The sequence below is a fragment of the Hibiscus syriacus genome, unplaced genomic scaffold (assembly GCF_006381635.1).
Source record: "Hibiscus syriacus cultivar Baekdansim isolate YM2019G1 unplaced genomic scaffold, ASM638163v2 tig00000477_pilon, whole genome shotgun sequence".
NCBI classification, from domain to species: Eukaryota; Viridiplantae; Streptophyta; class Magnoliopsida; order Malvales; family Malvaceae; genus Hibiscus; species Hibiscus syriacus.
This window is the reverse complement of record NW_024061790.1, coordinates 1,975,909-1,994,923: the sequence shown is the minus strand read 5'-3', so window position 1 is coordinate 1,994,923 and position 19,015 is coordinate 1,975,909. Positions and strand designations below refer to the sequence as shown.

General features: G+C 30.5%; 1 protein-coding gene across 3 annotated transcripts; it reads right to left on the bottom strand.

Moving 5' to 3' along the window:
• Positions 1–4,860: 4,860 nt before the first annotated feature.
• Positions 4,861–14,812, bottom strand: LOC120206835 (type IV inositol polyphosphate 5-phosphatase 3-like). 3 transcript variants are annotated; one of them, XM_039206413.1, is made up of 10 exons: positions 12,120–12,278; positions 11,898–12,006; positions 10,976–11,054; positions 10,738–10,842; positions 9,592–10,471; positions 7,137–7,321; positions 6,333–6,441; positions 6,101–6,243; positions 5,768–6,004; positions 4,861–5,275 (listed from the first exon to the last, which is right to left on the bottom strand). In XM_039206413.1, the coding sequence occupies exons 1-9, from the start codon at positions 12,147–12,149 to the stop codon at positions 5,797–5,799; spliced, it is 1,848 nt and encodes a 615-aa protein (XP_039062344.1). In that variant the 5' UTR covers positions 12,150–12,278; the 3' UTR covers positions 4,861–5,275; positions 5,768–5,796. The 3 variants fall into 3 exon arrangements, with proteins under 3 accessions (XP_039062344.1, XP_039062349.1, XP_039062354.1); XM_039206418.1 differs by lacking the exon at positions 4,861–5,275 and adding an exon at positions 14,651–14,812 and having other exon boundaries at positions 5,719–6,004; positions 12,120–12,151; XM_039206423.1 differs by lacking the exons at positions 4,861–5,275; positions 11,898–12,006; positions 12,120–12,278 and adding an exon at positions 11,576–11,705 and having other exon boundaries at positions 5,731–6,004.
• Positions 14,813–19,015: the final 4,203 nt, after the last annotated feature.

Below are 19,015 nucleotides of genomic sequence, written 5' to 3'. Positions count from 1 at the left end.
AATCTTTATTTTTTCTTATTTATGTCCTTTTTGGATTTTTATAACCTAAATGAATTTAAAATTCATTTTAATCTAAAATGACCATTATGTCCTTGAGATCCAATGTTCTTAATCACTCCACATGTCAATTTCTTCATCCAAATGCTTAAATTAAACCGTGGAGTTAGAAGTTTACAACTTTACGCTTGTAAAGTTCCATAATTATAATATTTTCTTTTTTAATCCAATGACTTATATTTAACATGGAATTCAACTTAAATCCAATGGTTCATATTAAATACTAGAATTATTGATCACATGAAAATACATTTTTCCCTTGCTCTATCATCTAACAAAATTTCTTAAATTTTTTATTTGATTACCTAAATTTTTCTCAAACTTTAACACTTTATAACTTTTAACAAAATTTTCATACAAAAAATCCATGCAACACAAAAACCCAATTCTTTAGGGCAAACTATTGATTTACGAAGTAAAAAATCTTTTTTGGGTATTAAAAGTTAAGTTTCCTATGATTTTTGGCTAAAAAGGATTGTTCCGTTTGTTTCTAGTAACAAAAAGATGGATCTATTTTCAAAAGGGATCAATCCTTTTACAAATAGGATGGATCCCTTTGCTGACAATGGTCAACTTTTTGAAAAAAAAAATATCATTCTCTTTCAAAAAATGATCGACCTCTTATGTTGTAAAAGTTGTTTTCTTTGTAGATAACAACTATTTTGCATCTTCAACGGCTATAAATCATCCCCGACAGCTATAAATGACTACAAACTCATTTCTCATTATATAGACATATCAAGAACACTTCAAGAAGGTTACTAAATATATCTGAGCTTAAAGATCAAGAGAAAAGAGTCTTTAATCCTTTTCTTTCATTTTCTCTTGTACATAGTGTATAAAGCTTTATTGAATATCTTTTGTATTTATTATTTGTGAGCTTCATAAACACTCACCTAGAGAGGTATTACTTGTTTACACAAATCAAATCTTGTAAAAGAGAGTGTATCCAGTTTAGCCTTAGAAAAACTAGAGTGGTTCTATCTTAACTATTGTAAAAGATATAGTTGTAATGTTAAACTTATCCTTGAAAGGTTCAATTTAAGTTGGTGAATTGGAAAAATCTTTAGTTATGAAAAGCTAAGGCAGTGGATGTAGACTTTGGTTGAGAAAGTCGAATCACTCTAAAACAATTATGCCAAAAGCTTTAATTTTTTTCAAGCTTCCACCAAATTTTTTAAAACCCAATTCACCCATATTTATGATTTCCGGTTGATCGGTCGAGGTAAAAATGGTATTAGAGCCTCATCTCCATCTAAGGTTTTACAATTGAGAGTAAAGATCATCAAGCTCAAAGTTTATCGATTCAAGAAAAATAGCTAACGAGTCAACATTGATAAGTTTCAAAGAAGGCTCCTTTATCATGTATCCTCCATTCTTCAAATGATATTCTTACTCCCAATGAAGAAATATAATGAAATATTACATCCAAACATTCGATGTTGATGTTTGGAAAATCATTGAAGATGATCTATTGAAAGTACCTAAAAAGAAAAAGAAAAAGAAAAAGATTGCAAATGATTCAAAGAAAGTTCAACTAAAGGCTATGTACACATTTTTTTTTTGTGTGCTTTGAATGAAGAAGTCTCCAACAAAGTTATCTAATATATAAGTGCCAAAGAAATATGGGAGAAGCTTGAGAAGTTTTATGGTGACAAGAAAGAATAAAAGGACATTCAATTTTCTTGTGAAAGACGATGCACAACTCATGGAAAAAAATTTGATGAATCATCTAGTGTAAATGTGACATGTTTAATAGGTCTTGAAGAGTAAGAGGTATCTTCTAACTCAAATAAATTAAATTCATATTCATTTGATTAGTTACAAGATACTTACGATAAATTAGTATTGAGATTTGAGACCAAGAATTCTGCATACAAGAAAATAATTTACAGTTTTAAAATTGAAAATGATATTCTTTTGAAGACAAAATGAGACTTTGGAAAATAATTTAGAGCTTTCAAAAATAAGAAATGAAGAATTTTAAAAAGAAAATTTTGATTTAAAAGTTAAGCTTGGAATCTTAAGAAGGAAAAAAAGAAATTATTTTCTATAATCATCTAGCTCAATAATGACAATCACATTGTTATTATTATGGTCATATGCTCTATATACTTGCCCAATAAAGAATATGAAGTTTTATAAAATTAGACAAGTATGTGTTCACTAAGGAACTAGACATTAAAACTAACGCTCAATGACCCAAAGTAATTCGGGTACCCAAAATCAAGTAAATATCTTTTATAGGCGTGTTAGAGAAATGATGAGAAAGAAAAAATAATTTAGATGCTCTATTCACACAAAAGAATGACAAGTAACCTCAACTTAAATCTTATTGATTATGCATTATGGTTGCCTATTGAAATTTTATTGTACTTTAAAGATATTTTTTTCATGAGAACCGAACATGAATGATTATATGCTGTTTAATATTTATGTTTGAGTTTCTTAAAATCAAATGCATATATAACTTTTGGTTTATCATATCATGCACAATAAAATATTGTGATTTGGTAGGAACGATCATGACATTTGGGAGGTGACTTGGTTCTCTAGTTAGGGTTTCAACTCATAGACGAGCAGTCCCTTATTCTTAGTGCCATTAGGTTGCTTACCAAGCGAGTTGATCACGAGTTGAGCAGTAGCCGACTTGTGCTCGTTAAAAATTTTTGTTGTTCGACTCACTACTCGTTAAGCTTGTTAAAATTTTATTCGACTCGTGCTCATTAAAAAAGTTGTTGTTCAACTCAACTTGTTGCTCATCAACATTTTTACTTTGTTTTTTTAACTATAGGTAAAATTTATTATACATAGCTTAATATAAGTATAAATTAAAAAATTTAACCCAAAAAATTATCTAAAGAGTGTATGGAATAATTTCAAAGTCTAAACTCTAAAATAACAATCTACAATTACACCAAACTAGTAAATTAGTAAATTAATAAATTAGTAGTAATTATTAATTATTAATTTATCATCTTTCTTATTATCTATTAGCAAATTAATAATTATTATTTAGATTTTTTAACGGAATTATATTTTAAGATAACTATTAAAAAATTAAAAAAAAAAAGCTTAACGAATTGCTCATAAACTTACCAAATCAAATTGAACTTTATTCGACTCAACTAATTAAAATCTCAAATTAAACTCAAATTCGAGTTAAATCAACTTAAATTGAATTTAAACGGTTTACAATATGTTCAACTCATTAACCATTTCTAGTGTCACATGTTACCTTTAACTGAAACGTAAAAGGTGACCCAACCTCATATGTGTAGGTAAAGTGGTGCTATTTTGCGTCCAGAATCTTCTTGAATTGGAAAGAATGGACAATAATTGTAGTCCACACAATATATGAAAGATAAATATATTCATGATAGATTTTGATAAAATAATTTAATAAGATTTAATTAGAAATTTTTAAAAATTGGAATTTAACTAAAAATATTGAATTTTTAAATTTTGGAGGAGATCATATTATTTTTTTAAACAATTGAGGGTAAATATTACTTCTCCAAAATACAGTTGTCAAGTGAGTGTGCTCGAGAGTCGAAGAGTTGAGCTTAGGAATACTTAATGAGTTGAGCAACTTGTGAGTAATTTAAATTCAACTCGGTCAAAATTTGATAGAAGTTCGATTCGATCTCGAGCTTAAATCGAGACCTTAACGAGTTGAGTCGAATAAAATCCAACCTAACTTGATAAATTTGCTAGTAGCTTGTTATTTTATATATATAATTTTTTAAAAGTTATGTTAAAAATTTATCTTATTCAAAAAATTACTAATTTACTAAAAGATAATAAAAAGATGATAAATTGTTAATTTATTAATTTTCTAATAAACAATAAAAAATACTAAATTGTTAATTAATATTTTACTACACTCAAAAATCAAACCTTATTTATTATTTTAATATATTTATAGATTGTTACTTTAAAATTTAAACTTTGAAATTACTTCATCCACTCTTTTAATAATTTTTTTGGTTAAATTTATTAAATTAAGTTTATATTAATCTCTATATAGTATTAGTAGATTTTACTTATAATTCAGAAAATAATATAAAATTTTTTATAAGCTTTACAAGCAATGAGTTTAATGAACAACAAGATTTACAAGCAACGTGTCGAGCAATTTTTTTAACGAGCACAAATGGAACAAAATTTTAAAGAGCTTAATAAACAACGTGTTTAATGAGCAACAAACTTAACAAGCAATGAGTCGAGCAATTTTTTAACGAGTACAAGTCGAACAAAAATTTTAATGAGCTTAATGAGCAATAAGTCGAGTCGAACAACAAAATTTTTAACCAGCACGAGTAACACTGCCCAACTCGCGATTGACTAATCGATAATCACCCCTAGTTGAGTCCCCGAAGTATTCTCGAGCAAGGGGTCTAAGCGTGGATACAAGGAAAAGCGAGAAGCCCGCAAATGTGTTCCTAGTAGCAAAGTGGAATGATTGTACAAAAAACCAAGATAGACCAGCATGATTATTTGACCTTTATAAAAATATATATAATGTATCCGACAAAGTTCCATTTATCAACCCAAGTACATGAAATGCTAAAAGAAATGGTGTTTGTTTTACTATCAAGCTGGATTTTTTCCACCTGAATTTGCAGTTTGAATCTTTGATCTTTACAGGCCAGTATTTGGTTACTTACATTTATGTAAATCATATTTATTTTCTTTAATCTCACTTGCAGATTTTCGCTACATTCGAGCAATAGAAAGGCTTAGCCTCATCCTGTTATAGATGATGACAAAATTACATATATGTTAAGCGACTCTTTTCTTCTATGAAAGAAGTCAAGATTCATGTGATCAGTGATCACATTCACACACCAAAAGCAGAGGGAAAGAGAATGTGGTGTAAGGATCAAAACACATGCATTGTCTATATCTCTTTATACCACGAGGTCTTTATGAGGTAGAAAAATTTGTTGGCAGAAGGGCACATTCATAAACTTTATCCGAATGCAGAATATGCCTATATGCAAACTCAACTCTGATTGTTTAGTTGACATTGTTTTTTAATCTATTTGTGAAACCCCTAAAATTGATGCGTTTATACAATGATTTCTACATACACACATGGTAAAATAAAAAATGAAATGAATGAATCTAACGTGTAGTCAATAATATCAAGAGTTACAGGAGCTCTCACCGGCTCAGGCATAGACTAGTATCCCTTCATGATCTCTGCGTTAACCTATCCAGCATCAGAAAGAAAGCATTATGTTTAGAATAGTGTCTCATGTTACTTACATACCAATCCTTGCCCCCATTTGTGCACGGTTTATTTTCTTTCAATCAGAGAGTGACACGTGTTACCAGTGACACATGACACCATCTGATTCGATGATTAAATTTATTTTAATTTATTATAATTAGGAGCAAATTGATAAAATATGTAATTAACAAGGATGAAATGTATAATTATACCAATATTTTTAACCTTCACCGTTGAATATTAACGGAAGGTGGCTTGATTGACACACTTAATAGTCAAGTGGTCTGATTAACAAAGTTTCAAAATCGGTGGTCAAAATGAAAATAGACAATAGTTAAGCGGTCATACGAATAGTTTACCCTTAAAATAATATCTGCAGCAAGCATTACTTTGTTTCCCTGGTATGCATGCATTAAAACCTTGGGATAGAAAGGAAACACATAGTGTTCTCGGACATAACAAACTACTTACCTGATCCAACTAAGGGATTCGTTCCAACATTAGTAATCAATCACCTCTGCTTCAACCTCCTCATTTTCAATTTCAGCATTGGTATAAGTGAGAGCACGCTGTAGTTTCTTCGGACAAAATACCTCAACCTCAGTCACATATATGGCAGTAACAGGGCGATGATCAGAAAGTGTAAGCTCAGTCCTCCTATAACTTAGTTGCTTCATTCCTTTACCATATGAAAGGATGCGATCACACCTGAAAGATAAGATGCATTAAAAATAAAAAAACAGACAGAAAAACAACAGATGATGGATCATACAGAAATCTCTTAAAATCTTCTTTTAAGCATACCATGCAGGAATTCTTCTCCCAACCTTGGGATCTTCTCCATAGTATTTCTCTGAGTTCAACTCATATTTGTATGTCGGTGCAAAATTTAAAGCTCCCTCGGACCATCCATCAAATGTACGACCTTTTCGCAGCTCTCGTACAAGCTGTCATCATAAGAGCACCCTATCAATCGCCTTCAAGCTCATAATTGATCAGACAACTGCAATGACCTGAATGTGTAGGAATAAACTACCTGGTCTCCCTCAATCAACTTGGACCACTCCCTCTTCGAGATGAGTTCTCGTGCTTTATCATATGAGAGGTTGAGACGGTAATTTAAATCACCCAACCAAATTATTCTTCTGCTTGGGAAAAAACATAAGCATCTATGTTATATAATCACGTAAATGATGGACGAGTAATATAAGTGAAAATATCCAAACAATGCCTTTCTGATTTCTGAGCATGCATGATATCGCATTAAATAAACAAAAAATAGGCTTAAAGTATAGGGTAAACTACGCATTTAGTACCTAAACTATCAGTTTTGATCCGTTTTAATATCTAAACTTTCAAGTTTTTCAAAATCATACCTAAAGTTTAGTTTTTGTTTCATTTTTAATACCAAAACTTAAGTGTTGAAAAATTTGAAAGTTTAGGTACCAAAACACGTTTAGTACCTAAACCATACTTAAGTTCTGAAAAAATGAAAGTTTAGGTACTAAAACGGACCAAATGCATTAAGTTTTAACGACGGTGTACTAAAATGAAACAAAAACTAAATGTTAGGTATGATTTTGAAAAAGTTAAAAGTTTAGGTAAAAACGGATCAAAACTGATAGTTTAGGTACTAAACACATAATTTACCCAAAGATATATCTCTCTCCTAAGATTCTGTTTAGAAGCACTAATATCCAAATTACTCGTGTTTATATAAGGGGCCCAAATCCCAATAATAAAAAAGACTACATGTTCCAAATGCATTATTCAACAGCATACAACAGCTACAATGATGTTTAAATAAATAAACACAGATTCAGACCTCAAATATACTCACTCATGATCATGAATTCTTTTGGGAAGTCCAATTGCAGAACGAGAATGAAAATGAGTTCGCCTAAGTATTTCATGCACATCAGAGTTTCTTTTATGTTCATCTCCATGTTTTTCACCTGATGTCAGGTGAGTGCATATAAAACAAAAAAGTGTTTGATATATGGACATGCTGACTGATACTGATCCCTGGAAAAAAATAAATTGAACGACCATCATAATAGATAAAGATAGAAGAATTGAATAACAATATTATCAACAGCTTAATTTTTTTACAACAAATGTAGTAGCATGGTTCTAATAAATTGCTTCAATGATTATCCCCTTAAGCAGAATTTACAAGACTCGGATAGTGAAAAATCAGCATGATCTTATAGATACATGGTTATGATAATTCTTGAACTTGTCTTTCAGTTGTATTACAAATTAACCAAACATATCCTATAGTAGAGACTACCTACTTGATTGGAGTAACCCTGGGTTCAGTGGCAGAAATCTCGTATTGCTATCATATCTTTACAATGTCATAGAGCAGTTTGTTTTTGTAGGATTCAAACTGAGATTGCTTAAACGTGGGTTCTTGCATTAACCCCTTAGGAATATCTAAGTACCTACCATTACGAGACATTTGATGATGCATAGGATCACCTAAACCGTTAGTGAACTATATTGCTCAGACTTCATTTTTCACGAACTACCTGTGTCTGACACATCGATATGAGAGGATATGACCTCCAAAAATCCTCCAAATATATAGAAAAACTTGGAAAAATCTAACCAAGCCTGTGTTGGATACACGGTAGGGACGGATGCATGATTTAGGGGTGTAAACGAGCCGAGTCGAGTTTGAGTATTGTTGAGCTCGACTCGACTCGAAAACTCGCGAGCTTAAAATTTTCAAGCTCGACTCGAACTCGAAATCCTGAACTGAAGCTCGTGAGCAGCTCGAAAAGGCTCGAAATGAAGAAAACAAAATCTTAAACTTAAATCGATTGAAGCCTCAAACTCGAACATGAACCTTAAATACATAAAATCTTACTGTATTTTTTAAAAAAAATCAATACATAAATATTAATATTAATATTAATATTATTAATAATTTATTTTTTAAAAAATAAAATCTTAATATATTATATTTTCGAGCTGCTCACGAGCTTTTCGAGTCGAATATCGAGTAGCTCGTTTCGGCTCGTTAAGAACTCGAGTCGAGTCCATTCGATTCGAATATTTATCGAGCTTTGATCGAGTCGATCTCGAGTAGCTCGCGATCTGTCTCGTCTTATTTACAGCCCTAGTATGATTTTATGATCCCTGCTTACACGTGTTCGACTCTTAAAAATAAATGGTTGTCCCTTGTTCCCATATGTAATGGGGTAAGGGAAGGTAAGATAGTAGGCTGCCCCCAACACTAGGTTGAGAGCAGCTTCCGTAGGAGACCTCCGAATTATGAAATGCCCTCCATGGGACTCGATCCCACGACCTCAAGGTTAAGAACCTTGTGTTCGACTCTTAAACCAGAGTCCAAATAACATAGCTAGTGAAAAGGGCAGATGTAGCCACTGTTATCTCATACCTCATTCCTTATCACTAAAAAAATGACTCATCACCACCACATTGGTTACATACTACCTTCTACACTCCCTCAAGGTTCATGTCTCAATCGCCTTTTTCAAGTACATACTACTAAAGTGACTTAATCTTCTCCCATTCTACTTTCCTTACTCCTCCCACCAAACTGCTCAAGTGTAAAATTGCTATCCTATATAACCAGTTGTAGCGTTACCTCATCCCTCACTAAGGCCCTAATAGGTGAGTGGCCCTGGGACAGTGGAGATTCATTCTCAATGCACTGATGCCACTTTACCTAGTTTGGCCCTATAAGAACTCTTTGAAATTATCAATAAAGGGGATATGATCTTCCTTAAAAATATATTAACTTACCAAATCCCTCCTATTTACCTCTTCTAGTTAGATCATGTTAACAACATCTGAAAAGAATGCCGCCATTCTTTCCCAAGTTGAAATCGGCGATAACAAACCCAACACTATGTTTCAAAGAGACAAGAGTTATGCAATTAAATACCATAACCGGAATCGGGAAACAAACTTAGTCTTCCAAGTCAGGATCAAAGTTATAGTTGACTTTAGGGACATCTGACTTGATGATAAGGGAGAACAATATTTGAGGCAAAAAAGTAGTCAATTAGTTATAAAAGAAATGCATATAGCCAAGCTATAATCCTTGGATTCTGAGACTTAAGGTTCAATTAAGGCACACCCAAGCTTAGCTACAAAGATCCAGAAATATAAAGTGTACAATCTAAAAACTACATGAACTACGGCATTACAATATACAAACTATATTACTCCAAAAACTGCTAACATGACCCAAGAAAAAAGCAAACGGTCAATTTAAGATTAAAAAATTCAAGAATCTAACATTATAGAAGGGAGCAGACCTTGTTACCAATGTAGCCCATTACACCAACGCCAACAGTAGACACCTTCAAGTTCTGAATATGCCTCCGCAAACTCTTACGGACCCATATAGTGAGGAAGATTCCTACCATCTGCTTGCTAACTATTCTTACATATGATGATCTTCTTTTCCGCTTCATGAGGGATTCAAGGTCAAGTTCTGCAAGCAAAGCTATCCCTGACGGCATGTCCTTTATGGACTTGAAGGAATTATATGTTCGAGAAGACTTGGTCGCTTTGAAAGATTTGATTGATTTGAAAGAAGTTGGTCTTTCCAAAACATGCTGAGTTAGCAAATTTAGTGGAGGTTCTGGCCAGCTTAAACCAATCCTTTCAGTCCCACTAAGAATTCCGGTTAACTTTCTATTTTCTTCAATCCCATTAAGCATTCTAGCAAATTTTGCATCTTGTTTACTGACTGGGGCTTCCTCATTTTCAGCATAATCCTCTGTTCGCAGACAGTTAAGTTTGTCTAACCTCTTTGGAGAAGAAAATTGCCTTTGTAAATGCTGTTCTACTGACACATCAAGTTTAGAACCATCATAACACTCTGAAATCCCAGAATTGGTGACCAACATTTTGTTTTCAGGTGCATTATCGAATTCATCAAAGCCATGGGGTTCTTCATCCAATGGATAAATTTCTTCACCAATATCACTATCACTTTCAAGAATTATCTCCTCTACATCGGATGGCTCAAACTTTGATGGAGATGGGGGATCACTATAGCATTTTACTTTTGTAGTTGCAGGTCGAATTCTGTGGAGTGTGTTACGAATGATGCTTTCCCACTTTGGGACCGGGCGGCTATCTTCAGCACCAAATATATTCCCAGCATTTAATGGTACCATCTCCTGAAGACTGTAAACATAAAGGAATTATCATATTTTGAGATGAACATGAATAACAGAAAATCAAATTCAAGAATAATTGCTAAAGGCAAGATGACCATATTTTGAGTTGACATGTATATTATAGGGGTTTTAAGGTCAATCTGATACAAACAACATGAAAGTTACTAAAACTTTCCATGAATACATTGCCAGTAATTACAGTAAGACAAGTAAGGAAAACTACAATGGACAACCAGAAAATGAAGAAATTTTACATGTCAGGAAAATACTTACCCAAACACATAGATATCAGCAGGATCATTCATATCTATCCAGTCATCAATATCAAGGTCATCAGGTGGAGCCTTACCACCAACATTCCAGGTACCAACGCCTATTCTGTTAATTGAAAAAGACAAAATACAAGGTTTTCAGCAGCAAACCTTATACAACCAAACTCCTTTGAGTCACCAAAATACCACAATCCGTTTAATATTTATATAGCGCAACCAAAAAAGGAGAGGCATTGCACCTTATGTCCTTTGAGTCTATGTATTGTGCCCTAAAAGTCTCTGACTTTGGTCTCCTTCTCCTAAATCTTGGAATATTCTCTGAGCCCAAAAAGAGGAACAAAAAGAATTTGAGTATGCAAAGAAATCGTATGAGGAAAGTTAGTTTGGTTCCAATCAGTTAATTATTTTCTCAAATAGTTTGGTTCCAGTCATTTAATTATTTCCTCAAATAGTTTGGTTCGATTAACTGTTAAATACTTTAAAATGTAGGTTAATGGTAGTTCGGTTCGTACCAATCATTTGAAACCTCGTAAGCAGAGGGTAAAAATTTTCCGCCTGAAAATTGCAGTTGTAAATTGAACCTAACTAAATAGTTTCGCAGCACTTGAAAGGTAATTTGGTTGCAAATAACAGGGTTATGAGGCAAAATTCAAAAAAAGTTAAACTCCTAAAATACTGACTTAACCATATGCTATAGATAAATCCATTGTTAGGTGGCTCTCAGTAATCTGTTAACGTATTGTTATAAGTGCACATCCACATAGATAACATCCAATTGAAAGGAAAGGCAATACACTCAAGAAAATTAAATAAATAACTTTATCATATTGATCAACTACCTTATGTTGAAAAGAAATCGCAATCCCAATATCAAAACTATTCCAATTTTGGACTAGATAATCCTCGTGTACACAAATTTCTTTCGCTGGCAACTTGGAATTCCAAACTTTACAATTAAGATGAAAATGATCATATTCAAGTATTCTGCAAAAGCCAAATTCATATTTGAACTCAGACCCCCGAAAACAGGGTACTATCCCATAACCAAAACGAATCATTAAAAACAACTCAACAAGACAAAAATAGCGCCAGAAATCTCAAATTCCCTTTTAATCTAAGTAGCAAAAAATCCCGTGTTTAAAGGAAAATTGTGAAAGTTACCTTCGGATCCAGAACTAATGTCGTCTTCATCCTCAGTATCAGCGCTGTAATCGGAGTCTCTGGGAGAGATGTGGAGCAATTTCCGCATGAAAACACGAGGCCAAAAGTGCTATATGCAGAAGCAACCAAAACAGCAGATTTCAGCCCAACTTCTCTGCAAGTACTCTCTTAGATATCCCATAATTAAAAAATAAAAAGGATAAGATAAATAAATAAAAATACCTCTGGCTGTTGCTTTGAACTCTGCTTCATGGCTGTATATCCAAAAATAAGTAAAGAAATGGAGAAAAGCAAAGAAGAAGATGAAAGAAAAACAATGGAAGGCAAAACCTTTTTGGAAAAAAAAAAGAGGGAAAAAGAATGGAAGCAGTAGGGAAAAGGTCAGCAGCAACTACCTTTGGCGGGGAAAAAAAATAAAGGGCTGGCCGGCGTTGAAACAAATAATTACTATACTTAATGATGTTGTGTATCAGTCAAACAGGTAAGATTTTCAAATTCTGGCTACTCTGGTTAGCAGAGGGAGTAAAACCCGACTTAAAAAATCAAGGTCCTTTTAGTTTTATTGAATATAGGTAATTTTCACTCTCATTCTCTTATAAAATTGAAAACTTTGAAAAAAAAATATGTTTGATTGTAAAATAAAAAAATGACTTTTAGAATATGAAAATAAAAATAAGTGAAAATATAAAAAAGATATTTTAATATTTTCCTTAAAAATATTTTGAAAATTTTTAAAAAATATGATATCTAGATTTTTAATTTAATTATCAAAATTATTCTCATAATAACTTTTTGATTCAAGATTATTTGACACGCTCAAACTTTTGCAAAGTAAAAAATCAATATAGTACCTAAAAAATTTTTACACTTAATATAGTCTTTATATTAAATTTTTTTAATAATTTAATTTATTATATTTTTATATTTAATGTATTGAATATCTTAATAATTATTTATATTTTTTATTTTTAAAAAAATTAAAATAAGTCTTCAAACCTTCTAAAAAATTAATTAAGCCATCAAACCTAACCAAAAATTAATTAAGTCTATTTACTACATTATTATTTATTGTGTATTGCCACAATAATATCTTAAATTATTACATTAATATTATAAATTGTCATATAAGCTTCATGACAGTCAACAGTTGATTCCGTTCTTTCTTATAACATATTTTTCTAAAAGTTTGAAGACCTCAATTATCATTAAACATATTTTAATTTTAATGACACTTTTGCACTCTTTCTTATAACAATGTTTTTGTATATTTTTTAATTTTAATTAATATCTAATATACAATAACATTATATTTTTATTATAAATTAAAATAAATTTTATGTTATGAAATTTTTTTATCAATTTTAGTATTTTTTATTTGTATAATTTACATAACTCGCATGCTAAATGTATAATTTAACTTAATTTCTAATGACAACTTTCTCCCATCGCTTAGTTGTTAAAATCTGGTTAGAAAAGTTTAAATCTTAACTTTTATGAATGGAATAAACTAGATTGAAACTTGAAAGTATCGTTTTTACTTCTATAATAAGTGATTTAGATTAGTCAATTAATAAATAAGATATCAGTGATTAATTCAGAAAAATCTTCTTAAATAAAAAGAATAAACTATTTTACCAGTCACTAGATTTCAATTTTTGACTTAATTTGATTATTAATTTTTTAAATTCTTTAATTTTGAAATTAAAACTTTTATATTAGTTTTTTGTTTTTTTAATATCAAATCTTTAATAACGTAATTTTTGGTCATTTCATCTTATTTTCATTTTAAAATTTTTCAAACTTCATCAAACCGTTGATATTAATTAATTATTTTTTATCATCGGTCATAATTTATAATAATACTGATATCACTACTTTTGCAAAAAAATCAATATGGTCCCTAAAATTTTTTACACTCAATATAATCTTTATGTTGAATCTTTTTACAATCCACTATTTTTTTTCTTCTCCTTAAAGCAACATTTTACAAAACATTTTTAAAATCAATAAAATTTATTTAAAAGTTCAATAGTCTAAAATCTCAAACCCCTTTAGTTATAATGTAATGAAGATAATTTTAAAATATAATATATTTTTTTGAAAGAATGTTTATCGTTATTTTAATATTTGAACAAATAATCTAACTTCTAAAAATAACAGGTTTCTTGTATAAAATAATTAAATCGATAAATATAATAAAAAATTATAGAATAAATTCATCAATGTTTAAAGTAATTGTATGATATGTCAAAAAATGAAAAATATATGACGATGACTATAAATGAATGATGAAAATTTAAATTTTTATGAAAAAAGTGATAAAATAAAATAAAAAATAGTTCTAAACTCTCCTATATTTGAAATTATTATGTCATCTAAATATTAACGATTTTAATTCAATTATAAAAAAATTAAAAAAATATATAGTACTAAAATTAGAAAAATGTATTATTTAATAATCAAATAAATACATAAACTAAAATTCACTAGGATAATTTAACCTAACAATGAAGACAGATTTAGTTCTTCCAAAAATTAAGCAACAACTAGAAGTTACGAGGATAACCGTCTGCTACATGAATATACTCTCCCCCTCCATTTGTTTATAGGATTTTTTTCAAAATATTAAACAATTAGATGTATAAGGTAAGATTTCATTCGCAGAAGAAAAATCAGTAGCTGGGAGTTATGTGCGAATCGAACGCGCAGAAAATGAGAATCAATAATCGAAAATCAAAGAGAGTATTTTAAACCTGTTTTCCTTGATGGCCGAATCAACTTCGCCTTTTCAGAAAAAGAAGAAATTGAAGATAAACTGCAATTCCGGAGCAAAAATAGAAAGGAAAATTTGAAGTTTCTGGGAAACTCGGAGAAAGATTTTGTTTCCTCTTGCGGTTGCAGACAGCAGTGGAGCATTTACTTTCCTTTGGTGTTTAGGTTTATATTAATAAAAGGAAATCGTTTCTTTTTTTATTTTCAAAAAAAATTACCTAAACAGTTGATTAATTATTATAATAATTATGAGATTTTCCTAATTGTAAATAATTTGGTTACATGTTAATATACGATTAACTTATTATAATTACTTTTCAGAAATGACACAACATGATCGTTTTAAGTTTTATAATTCATACTATTTTTAATATTATCATTTAATACATACTTACATCAATGTAATTATGTATATCTATAAAAAAGTATAGTACTTAACACATATTTACATCCATATAATTATGTACACCTACTAATATAATTATAAATTTAATTTATTAACCATTAACCGTTTATCAAAACTCGTAACTATAATTTTAATCGTTAACAATCATTTTTAGCGATTTGATTAACAGAAACCGTTTAGCATTAATGGTTCGATTAATTAGCCCGTTAAATGTAGCAGTCATACCGATTAACGGTTACAAGTTTTTCTAACATCCCTAACTATTATAGTAAAATATAGGGTAAACTATATGTTTAGTAACTAAACTATTACTTTTATTTCGTTTTAGTACCTAAACTTTATTTTTCTTCAAAATAATACTTAATGTTTAGTTTAGGTTTCATTTTTGTATCATGTCGTTAAAAACTTAACAGAATTACAGTACGTGACATTTTTATGGGTAAATTACATTGTTAATCATTCAACTATCTTCTCACTCATATTTTGGTTACTAAAGTTTAAAATATTTCAATTTAATTACTCTCTTTCAAAATTTTCCGTTTTAATCACTCTAATTTATTTTATCAATATTTTTTGTGACTTGATATTTTTATTATTATTTATTAAATATATAATTAAAATAAAAAATAAATTTAAAATTATGCCAGCACTAACCCAAAATCACAAACACCTCATATACTAATAAAATAAATTAGAGTGATTAAAATATGAGTAATTTGAAAGTTCAATGATTAAATTAAAAAAATTAAACTTCAATTACCAAAATAAAAGAGAAACTTTACAGAACTGATGACGTGATATTTTTATTTTTTTTTCAATGGATGATATAGCATTATCTTATGATGACACGTCAACAACATTGTTAAGGTTTTAATGAAATGATACCAAAATAAAACCTAAACTAAACGTTAGGTATGATTTGAAAAAAAATAAAGTTTAAATATTAAAACAGAATAAAAGTAATAATTTAGATACTAAACGTATGGTTTACCCTTCATATTTTTGTCATACCTCAATCTAGGGGTTAGTTTTTTATATGAAGGTTTAAAATAGTTGTTTAATTAAAATGTGGGGTGCATCAGCAATATTAAGAAGTTGAGGGACTTTAAGGATAATTTTGCCTTCTTAGTTTTAGGTGATTCTAGAATTCACTTGAATATTCATTTGGATTGATATGAATTTTTAATTATTATCAATATTATAATTTAGAAATTTGAGAACCAGACATTTAAAGATATTTTTTATTAGATTCAATTTTAAATAGGGTGTTGAAATTAGCTAGGTTATTGAAAAACTCATTGATCCAAAAAATATTTTAATTCTTCAATAACTCGGCCCTTGAATCCATCCTTTTGGTTCATCGGAGCAATGCACTAGTATATGAACTCGACTAAAAAATTGATAAACTCGACCAACATCGAACCCATCACTGGTCATGAATCATTCGAGAACCACCTCTCTCGATAGTCTCCTCTATAATAACGGTGTTGATCAACCGGTGATGGAACCTCCACTCGTCACCATGTCATCACTTGCAACCAAACCACCTTGAAACGATAACCAAACAATAAATGAAAAAAAAGGAAAGAAATAGAAAAGGATAGGCGAGTATCTTTTGATTTTTCGATGATCCAGACGTCGGTGGGAAGATTCGAATAGTGAGGATGTTCTTCTTGATAGCGGGAATAACATATCTCGAAAGTAACACCATCCAACGGCAGACGACGAAGATCGGAGAGGTTAAAGCTTGCGGCAGCCGAAACGTTTTTTTAGATCTAAGATGATTCATGGGGTTTCTTAATGATCGAAGGCCATATTCTTGACGAGGAGATCAAGAAGCTTCAAGTGGTGAAGCTTGGGCTCCGACCGACGACTGACAATGACAATCGATGTGGTGGTTACCAGAGTTTGGTGGCCGGCCGATTAAGCTTATTTGCCTTCCTATAGAGCCTTTCGTTGGGAGAAAGTAAAAGGAAATGAAATGTTGAAGAAATGACATTGAAATGGTGGAAAAAATGGGGTAATGGTTTAAACAGGAAAAATCACGTGGGTGGTGACTAGAAAATAAAGTGGAAAATTGCATCATGAGTCCTTCAAGTTTGGTGAGAACTCAACATTGTCTTCCAGTTTCCATATAGTTATCAATATGGCTTAATGGTTTCAATAAGATCAATTTAGTCACTAACCTTGGTAGCTAAGTATTAAATTGACCTATCAGTCTTCAATTTCACCAATTGGGTCCTTAAATTCTTATTTTAGATTCTAATAAGTTAATTTTTTATGTCAAGGAAATATTTGGGATTGAGTTCGTGTTAGTTGATGGTCCGGGTTTGTGAGAAAAAAATTGGAAGCTCAACCTATTACCTCTCGATCCATCCGTATGGGTAAGTCGTGATTAGTTGAATAGTTTAGTAACTTTTATAAATAATTCGTTTAGAATATTACTCTGATAGTAATTGTCCCGATCTGGTATAAGATCGTTAATCTTTGTAGATCATAGTGAGATTGGTGCTTGGTAGAACTCTTGATCCGACCCATTTCGCGATGTGTATTCTTTGTGCTCTATATACTTGTTTTAAATATCTGTTCAAAAATACCATATGCACATTATTGTTTTCTCTTATTTGAAATGCATTGTCTGATCTAATTTGACTATCATATGATTTATTTGATTTAAAGTATGAGTTTTGATTTAATAAATTTTAAAGCATGTTTGTCTGATACATGTTCTCTGGTTACTGTTTTAACTAAAAATAAATATATGTCTGAACTGTGATTTCCTGCTACTACTTTTTTCTGTCTGAAAACTATTTTCCTTCAAGGTACTTTAGGATCTGGTATGAAATCTCTGTAGGTTCAGCTCCGATCAAGCTAGCAATTCTTTATGGACCTAAGGCAACCCCACCCAGTGGTAAGTCCTTATAGACCCTAAAGTACTCCTTTAGGGTGACCCCTCTGCTATGTGCATTATGTAATATCCCAAACATCGGGTTAGTGACTATAACATAAGGGTTTAAAATTTGAACAAATTGAAAAGTACAAGAGCAATTCATACTCTAAAATTATTCGTAAAATCATTTTCATAAACATTATGAAAATATATCAAAATATAGTAAAATATACTTTTATCAAAACATTCGAGGTTGGCTCATCGCAAGTCATCCTCATCTCATTTAAGTACATAATAATGCACTCACCTAGTATGCCTCCAAATTATGCCTTAGTGAGGAAGTCCAACTATTCTTGAACTTTTTCCTTTCCTTTTTGGTTTGTTTGTATCACAAATTTGATCACGAACTACACAAGCATCCATAATCACATATACAAATATAAAAGACAATGTTAGTATCCTTACTAACATTTATACAAAATATTAATACTCAAAAGTACCATCATTTCCGAATTCTTTTAAAATTCATCTTTACTTAAAATTTCATACTCAATAGTATCGATACTTATCTTCTATTGTACCGATACCCAATTTAGTATTGATACCATTTTTGCATTCTGGAAATCCATTTTTCAATTACAATATCAATACATTCCTTTTGGTATCGATACCTCCACATCAATATTGATACTACTTTAATCAGTATTGATACTGATCATCGACATCCTCTTTCTTCTAATTTAACCTTATAATATCGATATTGTTCTTCTAGTATCAATACACTTACCCTGATTTTACGTATTTTACTTCAATTTTTACCCAAATTTCCCTTAATCTTTTACTCTTATATCCAACTATACCATTAAAGTAATCATCACTTAACCCAACTAACTTACATCCATAAATCTCCTTATAACATCCAAAATCTCCAAAGAACACTCAAAACTAAAAATCACACTAAATTTTCAAACATGTTTTTGGTTTTGGCTGTGTTTAGATGTCGGAAACTAAATATATAGGTAAGAAAGTTGATAATGTTGAAAAGAAGGT

Coding starts and splice junctions, on each gene's coding strand:
- LOC120206835 (XM_039206418.1), bottom strand. CDS start 12,149: ATGAAGCAGAGTTCAAAGCAACAGCCAGAG. Junction 6,244..6,332: donor AGTTGATTGAGGGAGACCAG/GTAGTTTATTCC, acceptor TTATGATGACAG/CTTGTACGAGAGCTGCGAAA. Junction 6,005..6,100: donor GGGAGAAGAATTCCTGCATG/GTATGCTTAAAA, acceptor CTTATCTTTCAG/GTGTGATCGCATCCTTTCAT.